At 39.7% G+C, this 27393-nt stretch overlaps 1 protein-coding gene across 5 annotated transcripts in view; it reads left to right on the plus strand.

Moving 5' to 3' along the window:
- The window catches only part of CDH7 (cadherin 7), a 120241-nt gene extending 97166 nt beyond the window's left edge, over positions 1-23075 (plus strand). For all 5 annotated transcript variants that reach the window (XM_053396614.1, XM_053396611.1, XM_053396608.1 and 2 more), the window contains 5 exons: positions 4795-4931; positions 6654-6775; positions 7855-7972; positions 11008-11259; positions 21758-23075. In XM_053396614.1, coding sequence (XP_053252589.1) covers positions 4795-4931; positions 6654-6775; positions 7855-7972; positions 11008-11259; positions 21758-22251 — 1123 coding nt within the window. In that variant the 3' untranslated portion in view covers positions 22252-23075. The remainder of the gene's footprint in view (positions 1-4794; positions 4932-6653; positions 6776-7854; positions 7973-11007; positions 11260-21757) is intronic.
- Positions 23076-27393: the final 4318 nt, after the last annotated feature.

Below are 27393 nucleotides of genomic sequence, written 5' to 3' on the forward strand. Positions count from 1 at the left end.
GGGAATAATACTGTGAAGTACAAATGTGCAAACTGTCTCATCTTTACAATCAAAATCATCACTGTTTGAGCTATCCCTCCTTTTGGTTAAAAGTGAACGAAGACACACACACACACACACACAAAGAGAGGGTTTTTTATTGTTGTCAAAGTACTTCCGAGGAAAATGGAAGCATTTCATGTGAAGAGAACATAATTTGCAACAGCTTGTCCTTGCCTTTTTTTCAAGCAGTGGTATTTGCATCCTTAAGCACACTCCCACAACATTGTACCTAGTGCTGTCAGTAGTTGCTATGGAAGATCTGAACTTTTGCTTTACCTTGATTGGCCAAAGAGGTGAAAATCCTGACCTGCTTATTTCTTTCCAATAAAAAAATAATAATCCTTAAATAAGAGACACGGGGGAATGATTAATGGACTTCAATGTCTGTACACTAATGCGCAAAGCATGGGAAATAAACAAGATGAGCTTGAGCTCTTGGTACAGCAAACTAAATATGACATAATAGGCATCACTGAAACCTGGTGGGATAAGTCCCACGATTGGAATGTAATAATGGAGGGATACAATCTATTTCAGAGAAACAGACCAGACAAGAAAGGAGGAGGAGTGGCGTTATATGTCAGGGATGTGTATACCTGTGAAGAGATCCAAGATTTAGAACCTCAAAGCCAAAGTGAGAGCATTTGGGTCAAAATTAAGGGAGAGAAGAATAACAGTGACCTCATTGTGGGAGTTTACTATAGATCCCCAAGCCAAACGGAGGACATAGATGATGCCTTCCTGGAACAGATGGCCAAGCATGCAAAAGGAAGGGAGATAGTAGTAATGGGGGACTTCAATTACCCAGATATTTGTTGGATGTCAAACTCAGCCAAGAGCATAAGGTCAAACAGATTCCTCACTGGCCTTGCAGACAACTTCATTGTCCAGAAAGTGGGAGAAGCAACAAGAGGAAGAGCCATTTTAGATCTGGTCCTAACCAATGTTGATGACCTGGTTAGTGGGGTAGAAGTGGAAGGAACATTAGGCGCAAGTGATCATGCTCTTCTGAAGTTTACTATACAGCGGAAATGAGCAGCCAAGCATACTAGGACTCAATTTCTTGACTTTAAGAAAGCCGACTTCATAAAACTTAGGGAAGTGCTGGGTGAGATCCCATGGACAGTAATACTAAAAGAAAAGGGAGTTCATGATGGCTGGGAGTTTGTTAAGAGGGAGATAGTAAAAGCACAACTTCAGGCAATACCAATGAGACAGAAACATGGAAGGTGCCTAAAGAAGCCAGGGTGGCTATCTAAAGAACTTTTAACTGAGTTAAGATTAAAAAAGGATGTGTACAAAAAATGGAAAAGGGGGGAAACCACCAAAGAGGAATTCAAACAAATAGCCAGCACGTGTAGACACAAAGTCAGAAAAGCTAAAGCACAGAATGAACTCAGGCTTGCTAGAGAGGTTAAAAGCAACAAAAAAGGCTTTTATGGGTATGTTCGTAGCAAAAGGAAGAACAAAGAAACAGTGGGGTCACTCAGAGGAGAAGATGGTGAAATGCAAACAGGGGACACAGAAAGGGCTGAACTCCTCAATGCCTTCTTTGCCTCAGTCTTCTCCGATAAAGAAAACAATGCTCGACCTGAAGAATTTGGAGCAGAGGAAACACAGCCCAGAATAACTAAGGAGATAGTACAAGAATACTTGGCTAGTCTAGATGTATTCAAGTCTCCAGGGCCAGATGAACTGCATCCAAGAGTATTAAAAGAACTGGCAGATGTGATCTCAGAACCACTGGCAGTCATCTTTGAGAATTCCTGGAGAACAGGCGAAGTCCCGGCAGACTGGAGGAGGGCAAATGTTGTCCCTATTTTCAAAAAGGGGAAAAGAGAGGACCCAAATAATTACCGCCCAGTCAGTCTGACATCAATACCAGGGAAGATTCTGGAGCAGATCATTAAGCAAACAGTCTGTGAGCACCTAGAAAGGAATGCTGCGATCACCAATAGTCAGCATGGATTTCTGAAAAATAAGTCATGTCAGACTAACCTGATCTCGTTTTTTGACAGAATTATAAGCCTGATAGATGAAGGGAACGCAGTGGATGTAGCCTACCTTGATTTCAGCAAGGCATTTGACAAGGTGCCCCATGATATTCTTGTAAAGAAGCTGGTAAAATGCGGTCTTGACTATGCTACCACTCAGTGGATTTGTAACTGGCTGACTGACCGAACCCAAAGGGTGCTCATCAATGGTTCCTCTTCATCCTGGAGAAGAGTGACTAGTGGGGTGCCACAGGGTTCTGTCTTGGGCCTGGTCTTATTCAACATCTTTATCAATGACTTGGATGATGGACTCAAGGGCATCCTGATCAAATTTGCAGATGACACCAAACTGGGAGGGGTGGCTAACACCCCAGAGGACAGGATCACACTTCAAAACGACCTTGACAGAAACAAACAAGATGAATTTTAACAGGGAGAAATGTAAAGTATTGCACTTGAGTAAAAAAAATGAGAGGCACAAATACAAGATGGGTGACACCTGGCTTGAGAGCAGTACATGTGAAAAGGATCTAGGAGTCTTGGTTGACCACAAACTTGACATGAGCCAACAGTGTGACGCGGCAGCTAAAAAAGCCAATGCAATTCTGGGCTGCATCAATAGGAGTATAGCATCTAGATCAAGGGAAGTAATAGTGCCACTGTATTCTGCTCTGGTCAGACCTCACCTGGAGTACTGTGTCCAGTTCTGGGCACCACAGTTCAAGAAGGACACTGACAAACTGGAACGTGTCCAGAGGAGGGCAACCAAAATGGTCAAAGGCCTGGAAACGATGCCTTATGAGGAACGGCTAAGGGAGCTGGGCATGTTTAGCCTGGAGAAGAGGAGGTTAAGGGGTGATATGATAGCCATGTTCAAATATATAAAAGGATGTCACATAGAGGAGGGAGAAAGGTTGTTTTCTGCTGCTCCAGAGAAGCGGACATGGAGCAATGGTTCCAAACTACAAGAAAGAAGATTCCACCTAAACATTACGAAGAACTTCCTGACAGTAAGAGCTGTTCGACAGTGGAATTTGCTGCCAAGGAGTGTGGTGGAGTCTCCTTCTTTGGAGGTCTTTAAGCAGAGGCTTGACAACCATATGTCAGGAGTGCTCTGATAGTGTTTCCTGCTTGGCAGGGGGTTGGACTCGATGGCCCTTGTGGTCTCTTCCAACTCTATGATTCTATGATTCTAAGCTGTGGAATGCTGTGTGGCCTTTTCAGCTCCCTTCTTCTCCACTGTACATTAATTGACTAAAGTACTCGTATGTGTGTTTTTCAGAGTCTTTTTGCTGGGAACCCTTCTGCAGGTATCTTAAAGTAAAATGTGGATGCTACTCTATTTTGATTTGCTTATGAAGAATCCTAGTTAAATAGTTTCCAGTGCTACTTACACCAGGGCAGGAAAACCTGCCACATGCCAGATGTTATTGGACTTCAGTTTTGGTCAGCCTCAATTAGCATGATCAATGAATGGTCATGGATTAGTAGTACAATAAATGTGGAGGGCCACAGGTTCCCTATCCCTGATTTACATCCACATCACAACTACACTTTCCTTTATGTGCATTAATTTGCTTCTCTTCGCCTTCTGCATCATGTAGAGAGATTAATGTGATTGAGAACTCCCTTTCAATGGAAGGTGATCCTTTTGGATGGATGAGTCACTGCCCCACCAACCTCAATCTACCCTCAGCCAACCCTCACCTGCCTACCTTCTGACTTAAAACTGCCTGTTAGCTTTCTCCTCTTAATGTCTCAGTGTTGTCCCTTTTAGAATTCAGCCGGGAGGACGATAGGGGGCAAAACAAGAATCACTTGCTCCAGCTCTGGCTCTCATTGTCTCTGGCTCCTCCTAATGTTCAGTTCTCTTGACTTCTACCCTACCAGTCCCAATGGGCATCATCAGCAGGGCTGTAAAAAAAACAAACTTATTTCATGGCAAGCAGGTGACTTCAGGCTGACATATATTCACTGTCAATCAGCATTCCAGTTAAACACAATCTGGCCTTCTGGTATATTGTGTTATATCAAAGGTGTGTTTCTAATGGTTCTAAAAGTACATAGCCATTTCCAAAAGGATAATTAAACAGTCAACAATGGGCATTTTCTCCCTTTCTCATGGCTTATTTTCTGTCTGAGCTTTTCTCCTCCTTGAAAACAGCTTGGGGGATCAGGCAAGGCGAGCTTAAGCCAAGGTTGCTCAGTGACTGGAGTCTGTGTTTGTATGATGACAATAAGGCCCCAGGAGCAAATGTAGTAATACGTAATCCCTGACCTACTCTACAGTTTTCTTATTCACCCCATGGGCTTTTCTGCCTGTGACAAAAAGTTCAGTGTCTCGCAGTGGAAGCTCTGCTGGGAACCACAGGGAATTGATACAGCCAGGTGGCACAGTTCCAAATCTATTCCACATTAGGTTGGGTTCAGAAGTAGAGTCTTCCAAAAATAAATGAGTGGTCGACCTAAGAGCAAAAGAGCAGAAATGGAAAGGAAATACCTGCGACCTCAGTTAGGAAGGTATCATGAAATGCAGGAACTGAGCCATCTTTCCTCGACACAGTGAATTTTGCAGAATCAGATGGCTCTGTGTAACAAACTCTCTGTGTGCTGTAAGGGCTGTAAGACAGCTGACAACAAAGGAGAAAAGAATCTTGATGAAAAGCTCTTTGAGCTTAATGTGAAATAAATGAAACTTAACACGCACACACATTGCAATTATACATACATCAAAAGTTTTCTTTCATCTTTCATCCAGGTACTCCATAGATCGAAACACAGACCTGGAGAGATATTTTAATATTGATGCCAACAGTGGGGTGATTACCACTGCGAAGCCGTTGGATAGAGAAACAAACGCTGTTCATAACATCACTGTCTTGGCTATGGAGAGTCGTAAGTTCCCACTGCAAAGCCATTTTTTAAGCCTTTAAAAGTGTTGGTGAAATGAATCAAGTTGTTCACGAAGAACCTTAAGTGTTGGAAGAGATGCTTTAAGCCATAAACAGTTAACTGTAATGAGTTAAAAGTTAATGCTATTTCATGACAATTCTCTAAGGTTTTTAAGCAGTATCATGTATCATAGAATCCTGATCTTAGAACTATAATGTCTCAAAGAGGGCAGAAACACCCTTAATATATTTATATATTATTGTTTAATCTTCCATGGGCATCTCCTTGGATTAAAAGAGAGAGGATAGAAATTAAAGAGTTAAATAAATATATGGGGCAGGATTCACCTAGGATTCACCCAGCAGCAGAAGCCCTGTTCAAGGATTTATGCATGCAAAATGGGGTTTTGCCCCATCTCTTTCCACTGCCCCCCTCCAAATTGTCTTGAGGGGTCTGATGAACCCCCAAAATGGGGGGGGGGGAGAGAAGAGAGGGATTGTTCCCTCTGGCAACCTGAAGTGAACATGCAAATAGAATGAATGGAAGCATGTGGCTTTGAATTTTACCCATGGTGTTAGAATTGACAGTATATGCAGAAGTAGTCAACAAGGTGCCCACCAGAAGTTTGGAATGCAACTCCCATCAACATGGACCAGGGGTGGGAAATATTTAACATATGGCCTAAACTGAGGAACAAATTTGGCCCATGAGGTTACTTCTCAAAAACCACTTCCACCTTACAATCTGCTGATGTCACTCTGATGGGGGATGGGTGGGTCAGGGTTCAATCCTGCATTGGCTGCTTACACCTGTTTCTAGCAGAAGACTTAGGGCACACACAGCAGAAAGTAACCCCTGCTCATCAGTTCATGAGTGATGGTTAATTCCTACTGAGTTTAGCTGTAAGTGTCTATTCCCCTGCTAGGAACAGGTGCATGGAGCCAAAGCACAGCATAAGTCTGTTTGAAAACCCTTTTGCAAACAGTTCCACAATGCATTTTTAAGCTCCACTTTTCATGGGTTTGATGAACAGGCTGCTTGCAAAAGGGCTTTCAAACAGCCTACAGTACCCTCTGAAGTCCTGACAACCAGGGCTTCAAAGCATACTATCACCTGGCATCATAGTTATGCCATGTGATTTACAAGTGGGCTGGCTTGCATGTCTGTCAGATTTGGCCAACAGGATTGGAGAGATAACCATCCAGCCCTTTGGCCAATAAAGTTTTCCCCAGCTGTAATCCAACAACATCTGAATGGCACAATGTTGTATACCAATTATACAGTATAACAACTTGCAACTGTAGAATTACAGTTTATTTACATTTGTATAAGAAGGGTTCATTAATACTGCTAGATTAAGACCCATCATTTGTCATAGATGCATCCATGGTTATACAGGGAAAATAATTACAATTCTCTTAACTGCTGGCAAAAGAAAGGAAATGGAAGGAGCTGGAGAAATTACCCTTCTTTATTCCCTTCCCTGTACCTTTTTCTCATACATTCAATGTAGGCCATTAGGAGAAATAGGACAATGTACTTGAAGAACCATTGGCCTGATCAAGCATGGCAGCCCTTTTCTTCTTTTCAGTTTTGGTTCACTCTTAGTGACAAAAATCCCACTGACAACTTAATTTTGTGGTTCCAGAAATATGGAACATATTTCATAGTTTCAGAATTGGTTCATTATGAATAATAACAACTGGTTCTTGTCCTTTGAAACAGAAAACCCTTCGCAAATTGGGAGGGGATATGTGGCTATCACTATTCTTGACATCAACGACAATGCTCCTGAGTTTGCAATGGATTATGAAACTACTGTCTGTGAAAATGCAGAACCTGGCCAGGTGTGGATTTATATTCCTAACAGCTTGATGATATTTGCTGCACAGCAGTAATTTGATTTGCATTGATGCCTCTTTTAAGATAAAATATAATCAGTTTATTGCAGTAAAAATGACATGTTGATTTGAAGCTAAAATAAACATTAACTAGATATGAAACCATCATCCACGAGCCTGTGAGAAAACTGCACAGGGAAATCTACACTGCATATGATTTTGATCATCCTCTACACTTCCTAATCCATGAAAATAGCAAATTTCCATTCTTCCAGTTAATTTCACTAAAATAGACCTTTTTTAGAGTAAAACTACACTGAGTACCAGCTAGATGCTTTTATGCTCAGATTCCATAAATGGCCTTCTTTCTCATGAGTCCTCAACTGTTGAATAATGAATATCTCATAATTCCTTGAATTCCTGGAACATATTAATTCTTTAAGAATTGCTACTGTGTCACATCCTACCAACGTTCTCAATTCAGCTTGAATTTTTTAAAAAATATTATCAGCAGAGGCGTTACCCAATTAAACTGTTCCACCAACACAAGGTTTTTTAGATAAGCAATGAACTTCCCTGCCCTTTCCTTATGCAACTCCTATATATGTTCTGGCAGTTCTCACAACCTTCTGGATTCAGATTTACATGGCATTCAGGAAGTGTATAGGGAGGATGGGGAGGTTTTATTGTGCAACTAAAACTCCTTGTTCTAGCGGAACTGTTTAGTTGGATATTTCCCCAGGTTTTTATCTGCACGGACACCATTTTAATGACAATGGCTTCCTGTGCCCCCATGCAACATTTTCCCCAATTTAACTCTTTCAACATCCCTTGTAATCACACACACAAAATTAACAGGGGTGCTATCAAAACAGAAACTCTAAACCAAATTCTAATGAGTGCCTGAATTTTGATGAGTACCTGAATGTAACAAAAACGGACTGTGGGTCACACCACTATATAAAATTTCCTCTCCCTTCTTAGAGCTCTGAGAAGTTGCCTTTTATTGAATGCAGACTAAAATATTGCCTTGTATTTAATGCAAACTAAAATCTAACCTGAAGGCAAATCACTTTTCTCTCTAGGCAATTCAAAGAATCAGTGCCATTGACAAAGATGATCCACCTAGTGGTCATCAATTTTCCTTCAGTTTGGCAGGGGAGGCTGCAAATAACCACAACTTTACATTACAAGATAATAAAGGTAAGGTACTGGCTGTGATTGTCAATGTCAACCCAAGGGCATTGTGAGCGTTGACACACCAACACTCTTATTTCTTCAGACAGGCAATACTGACTGTCATCTGGAGTAACTTCACTGTCAGGAAGAACATTAATTAAGAGCAATCAGACCCCAAAGTAATTTTTATCCATAGATTATCTGTCAGGAGAAAGAAGCTGCTGCTTAAATCATTTTAAGCCATGAGCCAAACAGATGGGCTTCAGATCCATTCTTAAACAGACTCTTTTTCACTTTTTGTTTTTATAGGTCTTTATCTAAATTAGATTATACCTCAGGGCAGCAGCTGAAAAATTTCCTGGATCTCATGTTTGATTAATGTAACTCAGGAAATATAGAAATGAGCCCTTAAACACATGGCAAATTGGCCACCTCTCTGAGAAAACAACTTTTTCATCCATATCTTCTGCTGCTAAAAATACTTTTTGGAAACACAAGCTAAAGGTTCCATGTTTCTAGGCTGTTAGTATGATTTAGCTCTCCTACGTGGAACAACATTTTGCTAAAGGGTAGAGATCCTTGCAAAGTTGGAAAGAGCTATTCTTGCTTTATTTATTTATTTATTGTATATTTCATTTGCCCTTAAAGGTGGATGTTGGAAAGAATTCTAGATGAAGTCCTTCAGCTCCCCATCTCAAACATGAAAAATAAATGCAGCAGATCCTCCACAACAGAAAGCCATTACCCTTTTCTGAAGGGTAACCTTAACTCGTGTGAGGACTGGTAGCGGACATTTCAAAGGAGGAAATCTGTGTCACGTATAATGGTTCAATCAATGCCACTGCAATTTGCAAGTTCCCATTTACAAGTTCTAGAATCTTCTGCATTCCAAAATAAGCATGTAGAAGTTAGGAGGCTTTTCATTGTTTTGTTGCTGTTCGTTGATGACTAGTTTTATTTTTGGGAAATGCTGCCCTCTGTTTCAAGTTTTACAGTTTGTATTAAAAAATACAAATATGCCAATTATGATTTCTCACCGTATTCACAAGCGATGTTTAAGCTTGCACCTCCTCCAGAGAGAAAAGCATATATTGATTCTGAAATATTAGAACTGGCAGGAGATTTTTAAAGTCAGTTGTCACCTTTTTGTATATTTTTAGTATATACACTGAAATCTTTGTTATTCATTTATTCAAAGATCTTAGGTGTGATCCATTAGCAAAAAGTAAATTATTTGTTGTATCTGTTCATCCGTGAAAATCTGAAAAACAATTGGAAATCAGTTGTGACAGCAATTTGTGTTGATTCACATGGTACCTCTGAGAGGAATTTCAAGAGCTGCTAATTTTATTAGGTCTCAAATGCACATCCTTTTAATATACATAGCAAAAGGCAAATATACATGAATTATCTTCAGAATGTGTCATTTATAATGCATTTTTGCTCACTTTACTCCTTGAAAGATGTTAACAGAGATGCATTCATTGAGGATGTTCTCTTGACTACATAGATTTGCCCCCTAAGTTTCAGTCTGGACTTCCTTAGTTCCAAGGTTATGTTTTTTTAACAAAGCCATCTGAATTATTATAATAAACAGCCCCATTTTAAGAAACAATCCAATGTTTTAAACCATGAGCCACCAAAGAAAAATACTGTTCTCATCTTCTCCAGCTGATGTGTTGTACACTCAGCTATGTTAGTGTCCTCATGTATGACGCTGATGATATAATTATGGATAATAGCAAGAAGCCTACAGAAAGGGCTATAACTCAGTATTAGAGCACATACTTCACATCAATCAATTTGGCCTTTCCAGGTCAGTGTAGACAAGATTGAGGTAGACCATCTTATAGACCATTCTGTCTTCTTAAGAGCCTTATTTTTCCCTAATTGGTTAGAGAAAATAGAAAGATCTGCTTCACAAAGTTATGCGCTAAGGGTGTGTGTGTGTGTTTTTCTTTAAGTGCCAACAGATAAGAAACACGGGACCAAACAAAGTTCATTAGAACTTAGCCATTACTTGCAAGCACAAGTGAGCGGTCGTTTGCACACACACTTAAGTGCCAGTGCAGATCATGTCTCTCTCTCTCTGTGTGTGTATACAATATTTATTTTGTGCTCATGGGTACACAGTTGTATACATATTCTTCCTTGTGCAATTTACTTTGTACCATTCATGCACATTAGATTTCCATCCATTTTAAACCATGAAGTGCTGTACTTTTTAGAGAAACAATTAATTTAAAGCACCTTTAAGAGACCTTTACATTCCTTGACATTAGAATCTTGATATCGTTTTCGGAGAATTTGCACATTTTTGTTTAGATTAGCAGTGGCTTTATTCAAATTCTTAACTGAACGACAAATCCTTTTCTCAGGGTTTGATGAACACATCCCTTCCTACACACACACACACACACACACACACACACACACACACATCAAAACCCTCTACAAAGATAGAGTGGCTAGAGATACTCATGGAAGGCCAAGTGATGTAGTCCTCTTTTTCAAATAAATAAATAAATAAATGGAAAAAATTGAGTGAAATTTAACATATAAAATGAAGCATTCATGATAAATTTTCCTTTCTGGGCCTAGTGGATCAGAACATGTCTCCCTGCTGTTCTCCACATGCACATGGATCCTAGACCAGGATAAGCCAATGATGATAGACATGAGAACATGAACTTTTAACCTTTCTGTTGTCTTTTCTTGAACCCATCTATTAAGATTTCACCTTGCATTTACAAGGCCTGTCATCAGGCAATGTGGAAGACTTGCCGCAGCTTGACTAGGGAATTAGGCAAGGAGACATGGAACTGCGTTAAACAAGGGATACCTATGAAGGGTTAACTATGAAGGACCCAAGGTGGGCTAACCTTCAGCCCTTCCCAGGGCTTGTTCTTTGCAGTCTCAGGTTGTAAAGACTGCAAGCTTGTTGCTATTGGTAAAGGTAAAACAAAGGGCATAATAAATTGATATGTATTTTAAAAAGGCACAGAATATTTCTTGAAGAAATCCTGTCAGTTTCACTCTTTGTCTTTGCCTCGGTCCAGATAACACGGCATCTATTCTAACGAGAAGAAATGGATTCCGGAGGCAGGAGCAGTCAGTTTACTATTTGCCAGTATTTATTGTGGACAGTGGCTCTCCTTCACTGAGCAGCACCAATACACTCACTATCCGGGTGTGTGACTGTGACGCAGATGGCATTGCCCAAACATGCAATGCAGAGGCCTACATCTTGCCAGCAGGACTTAGCACCGGGGCACTCATAGCGATACTGGCTTGTGTTCTGACATTGCTAGGTATGTCTTTGGGGTTTGTTCCCTGGAGAGGGACAGTTTTCCTTCAGAACAAATGCAATACCTTTACTTATATGTGTTTGCAGTTGCTTGGGCGGGGATCAAATAAAATGTGTTTATTTATTATGATATTTGTATACTGCCTGTAATGTGGCCATCTCGAGGTTGTGTACAATAGATCATGAAATAGAATACAGAAACCAAAATGCAAATAAACTCACTAAATACAAGAAGTAACAATCAAGAGTTAGAAAAGGAAACGGAAACCTTAAAGGTTCTACAGTGGGAGGCAGTAGATCAGGCCAATTCCCATCTAGTCCAGCATCCTGTTCTCACTGTTCAACCAGATACAGCAGTACCTTGGTTGGCGAACTTAATCTGTTCCAGGAGTCTGTTCGACAACCAAGGCATGGCTTCCGATTGGCTGTAGGAGCTTTCTGCACTCAATCGGAAGATGTGGAAGCTGCATCGGACGTTTGGCTTCTGAAAAATGTTCACAAACTGGAACACTCACTTCTGGGTTTGCAGCATTCAGGAGTCAAAAAGTCTGAGTACCAAGGCATTCAACAACCAAGGTATGACTGTCCCTGTGGGAAACTTGCAGGCAGAACCTGAGTGCAAGAGGACTTTCACCTCCTGCAGTTTCCAGCAACTGATATTCAGATATATAGCCATCATGACATCAGTAGCTAGCATGAACAGAAATGTTTTCAGAATGTGTTGAAATTTTGCTAATATTGACATGTGACTTATTTCTGGGGGGAAACCCTTCTAGAGAGTGAGTGCCACCACAGATAAGGCCTTTGGGGCTTCTCATATCTAGGTACTGACCAAACAAGACTTACTTAATTTCAGTAGATGAAACTGCATCACACATCTTCAATTCTCTAAAGTAATTAGTTTCTGTCATGTCAGCCACACTTAAGACACATTTGTTTAGTCCGACACAAGATGTACAGCATGGATAGGCAAACTAAGGCTTGGGGGCCAGATTCAGCCCAATCGCCTTCTAAATCCGGCCCGCAGATGGTCGAGGAACCAGCGTGTTTTTACATGAGTAGAATGTGTGCTTTTATTTAAAATGCATCTCTGGGTTATTTGTGGGCATAGGAATTCATTCTCCCCCCAAAAAAAAAAATATATAGTCTGGCTCCCCACAAGGTCTGAGGGACAGTGGACTGGCCCCCTGTTGAAAATGTTTGTTGACCCCTGATATAAAGGATAAGAACTGCAGCCTTAAAGCCTAACCCGCAACCTTAGGCTTATATATACCAAATCTTATACAGTGGTACCTCTAGTTACAAACTTACGGTAATTCGTTCCAGAGGTCCATTATTAACCTGAAACTGTTCTTAACTAGAGGCGTGCTTTCACTAATGGGGGCCTCTTGCTGCTGCGCCGCCGGCGGCACACGGTTTCCGTTCTCATCCTGGGGAAAAGTTCTCAACTCAAGGTAACTCTTCCAGGTTAGAGGAATTTGTAACCTGAGGCGTTTGTAACCTGAGGCATTTGTAACTCGAGGTACCACTGTATATAGATTTGGTAACACTGAAAGTAGTGTTACTTCTACCTTTCCAGAAGGTGTTCAGTCTCTTGATTATGCATTTGCAGCCTGGAATCTGTGATGGTTACAGACTCACACCTGGTTATCCGGAATAAGCTCAGAAGCACAGATACATTTATACAATCTGTGTTCTATTCTCACAATCACCTCAGATTAGAAGCACCAATTCACAAGTAAAAAATGGCACTGGAGACTGGGGGGGGGAGCACCTTTTCTAAAGCCTAATCTATAAAAAGCTCTGAACTGTGATAGCATTTTTTAAAACATTGCTTGGCACCTTACTTGAGTGCATATGGCAGTTAGGACTTGGCACAGTCCTGGCACCTTCTAGGCAAATAATGATCATTCAAGAATTGCCAGAACTTCACATTTCTCTGAAGCAGCTTTTTCATCATTATTACCATGTGTATAGATCATTGTCTGTAGTAGACACACACTGGTTCACACTTCACATTAATGCACAGTAAAAAAAAAAAAAATCCTATGCTTTCATGTGAATGAGCAATGTATGGTTGCCTGCTGCTGAAATCACAGTTACTTCACTCTTTCCTGACTACTTTGTCTGGCTTGTACAAACTGAGCTCATGGTTTGTTTTGGGAAAACAAACCACAAACACTAAGCAATTTTTGGCTTCTTGTGGTTTGTGTGGAGAGAAACCCTGGTTTTGGACAACTCAACACGCCAGATCATGGCTTGTTTCCTGGCAGCAGTGGAAGAGCAAAGCACCGACAATTACCAGCATGCTTTTCATTCATATTAAACCATAGTTTAAGTATGGTTCAATGGGATGTGCAAACCAGGCCACTTTATAAGTGAGCTACATTTGCAAGCAACTTTTTTTAAAGGCTAGAATTGTTCCTGTTTTTGTAAAGGAGATGATTTATATCCTCTGTCAAATAGGTGCATTTATTTTAACTTTTAAAGTTCAGATATACATAGCTCAAGTCAAGCTATGATAAGGAGTGTAACAAACAGTGCTGGGAGCAGTAAGGTCTCTTTAATCAGGCACAACTTACACATGGGAAATGCAGGCAGAAAACTGGATTAGTGAACAATAATGGACATAGTCTAGTAGTCATGGGCTTATAATGCCCAAGCCTTCACATGAGCCTTCACATGTCTGCTCAAAAGTAAGATTTATTGAGTTAAATGTAGCTTATCCCAGATAAGTGAGTACAGTGGACACTTGGGTTGCGAATGTGATCCATGCGGAAAGCACGTCTGCAACCCGCAGCACTGCATCTGCGCACACACGGGTCGTGATTTGGCGCTTCTGCGCATGCACAAGCCCCGAAACCTGGAAGTAACCCATTCCGGTACTTCCGGGTTCGGCGCAATGCGCAACACGAAATCGCACAACCAGAAGCGTCCGTAACCCGAGGTATGACTGTATAGGAATACAGCCGAACATAAACTTATTACCACTTGTGTATGTGTCCAAAACCCCTTAATAAATATAGCTGGCAAATGTTAGATTATTGAGTATATAACTGAAGCATCAACATGCATTTCCATTTGCCCCAAAATATTAATGAGTATGAAAATACCATAGAGCATATGAAACAGATACAATATAATTCCATTAGTAAAATTTTTGACATACACATGTTTCTTTCATGTAACATTGTTTTTTCAAACAGCATAATATTTCAGGTGAGTAGGTAAAACTTAAAAAGAATTCAGTAGCGAATATTGTAATTTTGACATGCCTTGATATTTAATTGGATATCTTTTTTTTTAGAAGATATTTATTGAAATTTTCCACTTTAATACATTAAAAAATTTAATTGGATATTTAATTGGATTTCTGTTCATTTATGTTTCTTAAAACTTTACCATCTATTGAGAAATGTCTATGTGACAGAATTTGAACCTAGTAGGGAACCAAGTGCAGTAACTGCTAGTGCAAAATACCGATCCATCCATCATTGTGCATTTGGCTGTGCTTGTCAGAATTGACACATTCTTCATCTATGGATCCTGGTTTCCAACCTAGGCCTCCTGTGGTTCAGGTGTCTTAGGAACAGACAGGTAGAGTTTTCCAGCAAAAGTATGAGATTCAAAGACGACAGTGTTTTATTCAGAAAGTGACATTACCCATGACAAGAAATGACATATGTGAAGACTAAGCTCTCCAGACAACCTTTCAGACTGTTAAAACTGCAAAAACAGCTTCCATAGTTTACATGCAATGCTCTCCATATTCCAAGTGTCACAGAAAAGAGCATTTCAAGCTAAACTGAACTTTGCTCAGAATTACTGGGAGTTTTAAATCAACTTGGCAGAATACAAATTGTTAGATGAAGAACAAACTTTATGCCACAAATATTTCTGAATTATTCTCTACCTAGCTGTTCAGAAAGACATCTTGGAGTCCAATTCCATTCATGTTTACTTGGAAGTATGAGTCGAACTTAATTTAACAGTCACAGAAGTATCAATTGCAGTATCTGTTTAAGTAAATTATAGCTGTGGGTTGCCTAATTTGACCAGACTGGCAGGAGGTTCTTAACCCTTTCCGCCCTGTACTGATACACCATGGAGTTTCTTCTCTCTGCGCTCCTCCCAGCGGTCATTCCTCCTCTGGTCACTGCTATGGATACATAACCTTATTGTCAGGGACTTAATATTTTAAATAATCATCCTAATCCCAGAAATTTACTAAGGATAATATCCAACTAAGTCTAACTTAGGTCTGACATACTGAAATAATGGGCTTTATTGATTTAAATGGATCTGTTCTGAGTATGATTTGTCTACTTGTTTCATATCTCTCTCCCCCCCCCCCCATTTTTGGCAAAAAAAGGAAAGCTAATAGATAAAAAAGAAAAAGAAAGAGGATAGCTAAAAATATGTCACAGGCCAAAATTGCCTGATTCTTCCCTTTCAACAGAGAGGAAGTATTTCACAATGCACCTCTCCGTTACTCTTTTAAAAATCTGGATGTATACCCCATAACTCATAATGGGCAACCTTTGCTTGTTAAATACTGTTCAACCTCTATTCCTTATTTGTAAAACAATAAATAAAAGGGAGCTGCTGTCCGCATTACGCAGTATGAGGTGAGAGACTGAAGTGGTAAAGTTCCAGCCTGCACCTTTACAGGCTAAGGATAGAGTGTCATACTTTGAATTTTTCCCCATGTTAAAAAAATATCCCTGCAAGTAGCAAACATGCACAGGAGTGGTTTAGTGTATTCCTGTCCCTAATTGGACCATGCTACTGCATTTGGGGAGCTTTTTATATGGGAAAATGATTTTTTTTAATTAAAAAAATTACACAGACTGATTTGGTATTGTCCATAATTCTCCTTCCTAAGTCTCTTATTTCATTTTTTTTCATTTAGACAGGCACCACCTCTCAGATCCAAATAGCCCTGTTGTTATTGGAAGCCTTTAAGGCAATCTGTACATATGAAGCCTATTGTACTCAAACTCTTGTCAGCTGTGATGTTGTTTTTTTAAAAAATGGGAGGGGGGAGTAAAGATCGAAAAAATGCATGATTGTAGCTTATAAAAAGCACAAGAAAATCATCTTGCTGGGTGTCATTATTTTTATACTGTACATAATTCCTTAAAGAAATAAGTGAGGAAAATCTTCAATGCCTCTGAGAATTATATGGCAATTGCGGTGTAATTTCCCCCCAGTTAACATCACAGACACACAATAGTAATTGCTTTTATAATAACTGTTTAACATAATCGTAACGATCATTTTGTGCCCCCTCAGACATGCACAACTGTTTCTCAAACTCAAAAGGTTTTTCCTGTGCTTCAGTTAGGCACGGGAATGTTATTGATAAGCCAAAACCTTTTTCCTCGTCTGATGTATCAGTGGCACATAGGAGCACTGGTGTGCACAGGGGAAGTCCCCTTTATGGCCCACAAGAAAGTGTCCTAATAGCCATTTTCATTTCCCCGTAACATTTTCCCCCACATAAAATCATTTATATATTGCCTTTCAGCCTCCAAAAGGCCCCAAGACAATTGACAATGTTAAAATAGCATTTGGGGGGGAAGCCAAGAGTGCATTAAAATAATCCATAGACAAATGAGAATTCAAACCATTCAGAGCTGTGCAGAATGAAGAGGCTTAACTACCTAGACGTGGTCAGTGAAGAGGCCTCCCAGGTGGCATGAAAATAATGAGCATGTTCGTGTGGAAGATCAAAGCTGGCATTGCCCCTAATATAAATAAAGAAACAAAAATAAACATGAATCCACTACTTTTTGGTGGAAACAGCACAGTCATCTGGAATGTGTTGGAGGATCACACAGAGAGTGCAGCATTTCTGGTAATTGCACTATAAGAATCTTAATTTCCTTCCTCTTGAACCTTGCCAAACTCAAACCTGAACTTTAGAAACAATGTACATTCAGCCTGGCTTTTGGTACCAGCAGTGGGTGCACTAGCCTCCCTACTGGCATCAACCAAACTCGTAACATTCATTTTGGCTGGAGTGTACTCTTACTTTGTACCCATTCCATTGATTGTATGGGTTGTTCCAGGGCAGAGATGGCAGCCACGTTCTTCCTAGCCAAGCTAATAAGATTGCTATGCTCAGTCTCAAGGGAGATGCAAGCTCTACTGGCTCCATAATTATCACCAGTCTGGATTGAAACAAGCTGGAGAATAATAGTCAACTTCACCTATACAAACTTTCCTGGGAGTAGGGATGGGGAAGAAATTTGATTCAGTTAGTGTTTAAAGGCAAACTACCTAATTTGCACCTTCCAGGGGTCAGCATACTTTTTCAGCAGGTCCGCTGTCCCTCAGACCTTGTGGGGGGCCGGACTATATTTGGGGGGGGGGGAAATGAACGAATTCCTATGCCCCACAAATAACCGAGAGATGCATTTTAAATAAAAGCACACATTCTACTCATGTAAAAACACCAGGCAGGCCCCACAAATAACCCAGAGATGCATTTTAAATAAAAGGACACATTCTACTCATGTAAAAACACACTGATTCCCGGACCATCCATGGGCTGGATTTAGAAGGCGATTGGGCCGGATCCGGCCCCTGGGCCTTAGTTTGCCTACCCATGCACTATGTGTACAAAATGATTATGCTAAAATGTGCACAAAATGCATCTTTTGGGGAAAATTGCATACAGAAATGTGTATGTTAGGAGACACTAAAAGGCTGATGAATTTTCATGAGGTCTTTTTTTTTTTTTTTAAAAAGGTAAACTGATGTGGAAACTTACGAGTGAATAAATGGGGAACTGAAATTGATTGAAATGTGGAGAACTGTACTTAAGAGTGGGAAAATAACAAACTGAAATTATCAGATGCACCCATTCCTACCTGAGAATAAGCCCTATATGATGCAATGGGACTTACTTCTGATTAAACACAGAATTGTAGAATGGTAGAGTACAATGCAGGAATATTCGCCCAATGTGGGGCTCGAACCCCATGACCCTGGGATAGAGAGTCTCATGCTCCATCAACTGAGCTACTCTAAACATGCATAGGAATTCTCTCTCAATTCCAGAGAGGAAAAGTAAATGACTTAAGGACCCAATCTGGGGAATGAAGAGGGGGTTTATTTTCTGCTGAGGATAATTCAGCGAATAATCTCACCATTGTTGGGGCCCAATACATAGTGGGGAGACAGCACTCAATGCTGATCCATAGCATAGGGCCCAATCCAAGGGTGGGGCGGGGCATAACCCCTGCCAAAGGTAAGTAGACAATAAACATCTCTGCCCTTTGATTGGGCTCCTGCAGTGCTCTCCCATGCAAACCAGTGGAGTGCCTTCAGATTTATTCACTTGCTATAGAGAAGGAAACCTTGCAAGAAGATAGGCAGGTAAATTTTTGGATTTCCTCTGTGGTTGGTTCAAAAAAATTAACTTAGGTCTTCTGATTTGTGGGGGAGGGGAGTGTCATAAAATTTTGGGGTTAATCCAAGGCAGGTTTAGGAGTGCTCAGTCATCTATTTTAAAATATGTGGCTTAGTGGGGATGTGTTGTATGCTTGTAGCAATGGTAGGTTTTCAATTTTGAAGCCTGGAGGTTGTGGTTATAAGTAAGACTAATGACCAGTCCTGAAAATTAGCCTTTCTGGCCATTCAACTAGACACTGATTATTGCCATGAAGTTGTTGGGATTCTCCTCCCTTTCTCCTTCAGTATCTCTTCTAAAGCAGTTCCTGTTGAAATCCAACTGTTCTTGCACTGGAATTCCGCACTAACTGGTTTTGCAGGCAGCGAGTGCCATGACTCTTGCAGAGTCGCTAAAGTGGGATTTATTCATGCAGAGGTTAAAAATTATTGTTCAGGAGCAGTTGGAGTGATTAGAAATTAATATTCTCTTAAAGCCATTTAAATGCTAAAATGTTTAACCTTTCAAAGGACTTCATATTTTTCTTGGCTTCAAGCAATCGTGGGCTGTGTGAGGCATAACCACATAAAACATTCATTTTATCGTGATTTTTATTGTACCTCTAGGCTGGCAGATCTACTAAGTTTCATATATTTTGCACTTATTAGCAGGTATTTAACTCCCCAGATGAAGTCTGCTGAACATGTCATAGTGTGAAAACACATTTTCACTGGAGCAAAGAAAAGATTAACTGCTCAATACATGGCTGTAGTACCATCCTAGTGTGGTCAAAAGTAATTCTTTTAAAAGAGAAAAGAGACGAGCTTCATCAGTGGGCTCTTCATTTGAATCTTATTACTATCCTCAATATTTTATTTCATAAAATTGTAGGGCTAAGTCCTGAAATCTTTCCAGTTTAATGACTTTATAGTTCTTACCTTGCGTTTGTGCTCATTATCAGCCTATGAAATTGGCCACAATAAGATTGCCACTTGCCAAAGGAGACTGATTTTCACAGCTTTGAAAACCAGCCTTCTAGATTCACAGTGTGTTCTGCTACAGACTTCCACACCACAGAACAAATCTTCCAAAGCCCACTTTCAATATTATCCCCACATCTTATTTCTTCAGCTCATTTATATGCCACCTTTCATTACAAACAGTATCATGACAATTAGCCATGCAATAAAAGAATAAAATAAAATGTACAGTGGTGGCATCCAAGAATTGTTTAAAAGCTCATTGCCTGGGAACACCTGAGCAAATAGGTAGGTTTTCAGCAGTAGACAAAACAGCAAATAATTGGTGCCTGATGCTGGTTAGCTAGTTGCAGTCTTAAAGAGGAGGACTGCAGTATGTTAGTTGCAGGTCCCACTTGTTAATGTGCCTACATAGTACCTTTCCCTATACTCAGAGCAGAGATTTAGCCATCTAAGAAGAGAAACATGGAAGAGGCGCCCTACTCAACCTCACTGTATACCACTGTTAAAGGTAGTATACATTTGAAAATTAGAATATGTCAAAACGTTTCATTTATGTGGTATTGTGCTAATGTAGCCACTGAGTTAAATTGCATACTTAAAACATCATTTTAGGGGAGAGGTATTTTCTGCAACTTGTAGTTCTGCAGCTATTGTTGTTGCAAACAACCAATAAGCCATCACAATTTATGAGAAAACAGTTAATGTATCTCTACTGTGATGCACACTGGACCGTCCAGCTCTGTTTAAGGACTTACGGAACTTGGACTGTAGGTTCCTTCCAGTAGGTTATATTGCTTATTGAAGGCAAATAGAACAATTTATATCCTTTGTTTTTTAAAGTAAAACAACAAATAGATGAGCTACCCTTAAAACAATGTGCATGTGTTATCTGGAACTGAAATGATGTCTTTGCTTGATTTATGAACAACATTGGTTGCAAATGATGATAAATGTATGGTACAGCTTAGTATGATTATCTATCTATCATCTATCTATCTATCTATCTATCTATCTATCCATCTATCTGGATTATTATGTGTTGTATAACACAAGTCATGCTAAGTGCAGACCTATTGAAATCCATGAACTTCCACTGGTTTAAATGGGCCTACTCTGCATGTGGCTAACTCTGGAGATCACCCATCATCATTAGAGTATGGTCACATCTTATGTGCATTTAACTTACACAATTTCAACCATACGCAATTGCAGGCTGCGGGTTAAATGAAAGCAAGGATGAAAGCTTAAAAACTTTTTTTCCCCTGCCAGATTTTCCTGGCACAAGAAGAACTTTTAAGGTCTCTCCTTTGCTTGGGAAGCAACGCCCTCTCCACACTCTGGCTCTCAACACTTAAATGTTGAATAGTCTTTGACTGTTTCCACAAATGCTCATCTTGGCACTAAAGCCAACAAGAAATCCTCTTAAGCATCAGAAATAGCAAAATTATTACATCTTCATATCATAGGCCTGATCTAATAAATGCCAGCAGCCTTTGCAGTTCTCATCAGAAATAATTCACAGGTACACGGTGCCGTACTCTGCATTAAAGGAAAGTGTTATCTATTAGAGAGATGCTTTTAATGCACAAACGGAGACTTATGTTAGACATTATTTAACAACCCTGAATTTCCCAATCAAGGATCGAATACTTCATCAGGCAGCCTGTCGTCATATACTTCAATAATGGAGTCACTTCCCAAAGTCTGACAGTTAAATTACACATGGTATGTTTATGAATGTGCTTTTATCACCTGAGCAATTAAGAGTTCAGAAGAAGGTCTCTTTTTATTGCATGGCTGTGAGGTTGTAATATTTGGCCCGAGCTGGCTCTGGAAATTTATGTTTTGGCAGCCAGTGTAGTATACAGAATTACATATGAAGATGTTAAATCAGGATGAGGGTGGCAATAAATTGTTTAATGTCTGAAAGCCCTTGGTCTAAAAGCCATTTTATAACTTGTTAGCAAATTTAAAAACTGACTGTATGGTATGACCACCATAGTGTGTGAGCGGTTCTCTTATGCATAATTTAGAAATAGCTCTGCTGGTAAGTAAAACCTTAATGAATGGATAAAGTTCAGTATATGCCTTCGCTAAATGTATCGCCTCTTTCATTGCAGTGCTTGTCCTACTCATTGTTACAATGAGACGACGGAAAAAGGAGCCCCTTGTTTTCGATGAAGAGAGGGATATCAGGGAAAACATAGTCAGATATGATGATGAGGGAGGCGGAGAGGAAGACACCGAGGCCTTTGATATGGCTGCCTTGAGGAACCTCAACATCATCCGAGACACCAAAACGAGGAGGGATGTAACGCCAGAGATCCAGTTCTTGAGTAGACCATCCTTTAAAAGCATCCCGGATAACGTCATTTTTCGGGAATTTATTTGGGAAAGACTAAAAGAGGCTGATGTGGATCCTTGTGCTCCACCGTATGATTCCCTGCAGACATACGCATTTGAGGGAAATGGTTCGGTGGCTGAGTCACTCAGCTCTTTAGATTCTATCAGTTCAAACTCAGATCAGAATTACGATTACCTCAGTGACTGGGGGCCTCGTTTTAAACGGCTTGCAGACATGTATGGAACTGGACCAGAAAATTTGTATTCATAGCCTTTGAACCTTTCTATGACGATGCACTAAAGAAAAAGAAAATAAAAACTCAATATCTGGGACTAAGGAAAATCTGTAAATATTTCTCCATTTTTAACCTTTTGGGTTTCTTTTTGCCTTGGTGAAGCATATCTTCATTAGAACTTTGTCCTAGGGACTGCACTGAACACACACAGATTCTGAGCATCCAATGGCATTTTTTTTTATAACATTAAGATGCTCGGGCATGTGCAAATAGATAGCAACCCTCGTATACCTGCAGAGGCAACCAACCTCTAAGAGTAAGTAACGCACTGTGACCTCAATGAGCCAATGATATCCTGTAGATGCCTTCGCAGTACTGCTGGGTCTAGACTCCAGAGTCTTTGCTTAGTGGAGAGAAGGGGGAAATCATTTACTACGTACAATGTTAATACAATATATTGTCTACTACTGATGCAAAGTTCTTTTATTTACAGTGTTGCATGCAGTTTGCTGGCTCAGAAACAAATCCAACACGATGACTTTTTAAAATGTTGGTCTTAAAAGCTATTTAGTCCAAAAGCCTCTGTAAATATCTGGGTGACTCTAAAAATAGATTGCAATTCCTGTTATGAAAATCTGCAACATGTGCCATTGCCTTATCAAAATTGTTTCCAGGATATGTCAAATCAGAGATCCGGAAAGTGATTATCACAGTTTTGTGATTCCTATGTAGGTATGGGGGGGAATTGCTGTCTATTTACAGGTTTTTTATTATTATCCTTACCTCTTCTGATTAGTACAGGACAACTTATCCTTTCTTCATTTTTTATTTGTTTTTAAATACAGCATTGATGTGTAAAGTTATGTTTATTTTGGAGCTCCAGTCTCCGTCACATTCAGGTTTATTATACTGCATCATGGTATTAGGTGCTTGAGAACATGCTGTTTTTTCCTCCAGTCTCAGCTACATGAAGGAAATGAAGCATGGAAATAGAGAAATTACAGTGAAGCAATTGAGTCCCTCATTCATCTCTCTGAGAGGAACACTGCTACAAGGACACACCACTGTCATTGTTCTTCTGAGCCATTACAATGTCTAAGATATTTGAATAAAATGTTTGTACTTTGCATTTTCAAAAGGAGACTACAGAGGCAGTCAGGAGTGTCTCTAATGCAAGTTGTAGCTTTCAAGGTCATCCATTCTATGAGCTCCAGCGATTTAAACAAACCTGTACCTTCCATCAAGTTTGCTACCTCTTTTGCTGCTGCGGAATCACAGCAAAAGACTCAGCAGCAAAAGACTCTTTTACATTTCTTTCATATGTTAAGCAGTGTGATACGATTAGCACCAGAATCCATCTTCAGATCCTGACGCACATAAGTATTTCCCCCCAAGGGAGTTAACTTCATAACACATCATCTCTATGCTGGTTCAGGTGTGCCAAACTCGAAGGATGATTGCAGTCGGTTAAAATAATGTTGGATTTTTTGAACTAGAATTTATTAGAATATGACAAGTTTTTATGATTCAGGCAATATTTATATTTTAGCTGTCCTGATTTATTACTAGCAAATAGGACATGGATTCAAGTAGAATAGCGCTTTATTTTAATAGTCTTTTCCTATTTTCGTCTTTCTCACACTTACCCCTTTGTTTTTCTGAAGATTGCTTTTGAGTTCCTGAATAAGGCTCAATCCTGAAAACATTAACCCCTCCATTCTTGGTTTTCAAGACTTGCTCCAAAACTGAATAGTGCTGGAGCTTAAGGGTTTGCAGGACTAGGACTAGCCATGTGCTGAAACCTGTCCTCCATTGCTCAAGAGATTTAACCCCCTGTGAGAAAGGTTCTGTTTTTTTCTGCCTCGTTCTCATTGTGCTTGCAAATTGCTTCAGATTTTTTTTTTCATAATTTTGGTGGGTGTGAGACAGAGCTTACTTTATTGTGAGGTGGCCAGGTGGTGTGTGTGTGTGTGTGTTTTCTTCTTTTAATTTCCAGTAAACATTTCTCCTCAGTACTCTGCCGCCTCCCTGGCTACCTGCACTTCCTGACTTGAAAAAGTCCTTGGAAGAAGTTTGTGTCGCAATGTCTTCCCTTGCGCCCTTAGAACCAGGGAAGCTAGCTACAAAATGGCTAATTTTGTTTCTAAGGGTATCTTTCCTTTTACCAAACACTTCACAGCAAAACCACTGTCAGGTGGGCTCCACCATCCTGTGCTTACAGGAAAGCCAAGCTGAAGGGTTTTCAGGGAAGGCTGCAGAATGCACACCATTGAAGAGGTGATTTATAGAATGAATGAAAGAACACACAAATACCTCTTGGTCACTTTGAAAATAAGGTAAGCACACCGCCCACAAGAATTTCACATATTTTTCTCTCTTCTTTGATAAATTTTGATTCCAATGTCTTTTTGCATTAATTGATGGAGTTGGGGGAGGGCGACAGAAGAAATTATTGGTGGTACTCACTAAGTCTAATTTGGGGGAAAATAGGGGCAGGGTTCTCAGAATCTGTTACCGTGAGCCTCCCTGAGTCAGGATGCGAATGGTTTTTGATCATTCCCAAACTTTGTAACTTACACAAAACAAATTATGTGCATGAGCTGCCTTTTGTCCTAGGCAGAAAAAGATCTGTAAAAAGCTACACCAGGAAAAGGGTCATAGCTCCTCCTAATGTGCTTTGAAGCATTACAGATGAATGGATGTCCTTTAAAATGTAAGCAGCTTCTCACATCTGAAAGCCATCGGCCCCCAACACAGTCTTCCAGTTACCTAGCTGGAGTGCTTTACAAGTTCACACTCTGCCAACTGAACACATACATAGCTGAGACAGGCTGCTGTTAGGGTGAAGTTTGTGCCTTCCCTAGCAACTACTAGCACCACCATAGGGAGGCCCACCTGACATTCTGAGAACCTATCCTATAGGAGGTAGTGCTCAATCTGAATTTGTTCCTTTTGAAAAAGAACTCTTGTAGGAAGGAAAAACTAACACAGTGGATGGAGGAATTTCCTTAAGGCTCTGTAATTCTTGCAGCTCAACATTGTCAATGAACTACATGAAAGTGGCCTTCAGCTTCATCAAAAGAATAAAATTTGTTCATGCACAACACAATTCTTTACCTTGGGTAACTTTTTTGTAGACAATCATTGTTTCATGATTCAGTAGACTTTGCTTCATATATATATATATATATATATATATATATATATATATATATATATTACTGATTTTGTAATGGAACTCAAAAATATTGTCCTTGACTTTTAGTCACATATGTAAGATTTCCAATAAAAAAGTTTTAAACAATCTCAAGTGTATGAACCTCAATTAGAAGTTGGGATGCAGGAGTTTTGTAGTTGTTGCACAATAAGGTTTCATAGAAAATTCTTGAACAAGATTCTCCTTGCAGCTTGAAAATACTGTAGTTCAAGGCCAGGATCCAAAGACATTTAGCTCTGAAGGCCGATTGTAGCTTTTGGTTTCCATTTCTCAAACGTCATGTCACCTGCCAAATTACTTTTTAAACTAAAGAATTTGTGATAGGATACTCATAGAATAAAGTAAATAAATGCTACAGAGCCCTTTGAGAGACATGGGCCACTTCTAAATAGGACTTCTATGTAGACATGCATTTGATTGCACTGCTAAAGTGTCTCTGCAGATCCTGGCCCCTATATTTGCATTTAAATAATGAAGTGTTGATGTCATAAATCACTCAAAACAACTGTAGTCCACATACGTGTTTCTCTCTATATATGTATATATCTGTATAATATCCTTTTTTCAAAGATATAAAGTGCATTGTTACCTAATCCATGCCATGAACACGATTCCATTCATCTATTGTTCTTCACAATGAGTCTCATCAGTTGCAAATGTTAAGGTCAAAACAATATTATTCCATCCTTTAAGTCCAGTACAGAGACCCAAGTGTGTTCAGATCTTGCACATATAGTTCCCCCACTCATTTCAATTGGGGCACTCTGCCCGAGTATTCCTTTGCATTTCTACTGAAACAAATGGACAATCCCTCACAACTGAGGAACCTCAATGTGGACACGAGAGTTCAGGAAGACATAAGTCATTACTTGACCAGGGTGCTTGACTGCAATATCTATATATATAATGTTAATAATAATAATAATAATAATAATAATAATAATAATAATAATAATAATTTATACCCCGCCCATCTGGCTGAGTTTCCCCAGCCACGCTGGGCAGCTAATCTAGTGGCAAATGTTCCTATGATTTAAATTGGTCAGGGGAGTTGTGAATGATCTTTGTTTCAAGATATTTTTTTATTGTTAGATATTTCTGTTGAATCCACAAAATGAGAGGCACAGATTAAGTCAGCAGAGACATTAATATTGGAACAGAATATTTGGATGTGAGCATGAGTAAATTCAAGAATATGGACATGTTTAGCTAATAATTATTGATTCACATTTGATGCCACATTTCCTAGTTTGCTGTATATTTTAATGTGTTGATATACTGCACTGTTAACTTTGGCTGTAAATCACTTCAGGCTCCTTGTACGTAATCTAATTTCTTGCCTAATCCTAAAAACCTGGCCTATCGGCATATAATATAAATAAGCAGTGTACTAGCAGGTGCTCTACCATTGCATGACTTTGGTGTCTCAAGCCTCAGTCCAAATGGAAGTATCTTATATTGCTAATATATTGTTTGCTTCTTAAGACCTGTTTGCTGAGAGGATTTTGATTCCACATGCTTCCTTCCATAAAAAGGTATTGTGTGGGCAGTGACAGGCAGAGTTGCACTTCCACGTATATAATAATCAGTAGTAACCTACATGTTATTGGTACAAACCACTATTCTTATCATGTTCCAAGCCTAATCAAAGACTTCAGCTGTCAACCATGTGTTCTGCCCCAATTTATAGATGCTCAGCAAAGCCAAACCTTAGAACCTTTTGAGGTTCATTACTTGTAACATGGTGTCTTCATTATCTTTTATAATGTCTGTTTTATCTGGGTACATAACAAGGGGAGAAAGATGTAGAAGCTAAAGTGAATCAGGTCAAGCTCCAAATTTTCCACACACACTGACATTTATTACATCTTTGCTCTGCCTCAGCACTCCCTGATATAATTATAGTGTATCTTCTCATTGAGACTAAGTACTCGTCAATTGGGACTAAATGTGATATCAA

Source organism: Podarcis raffonei, chromosome 7 (assembly GCF_027172205.1).
Source record: "Podarcis raffonei isolate rPodRaf1 chromosome 7, rPodRaf1.pri, whole genome shotgun sequence".
In the NCBI taxonomy this organism is placed as follows: Eukaryota; Metazoa; Chordata; class Lepidosauria; order Squamata; family Lacertidae; genus Podarcis; species Podarcis raffonei.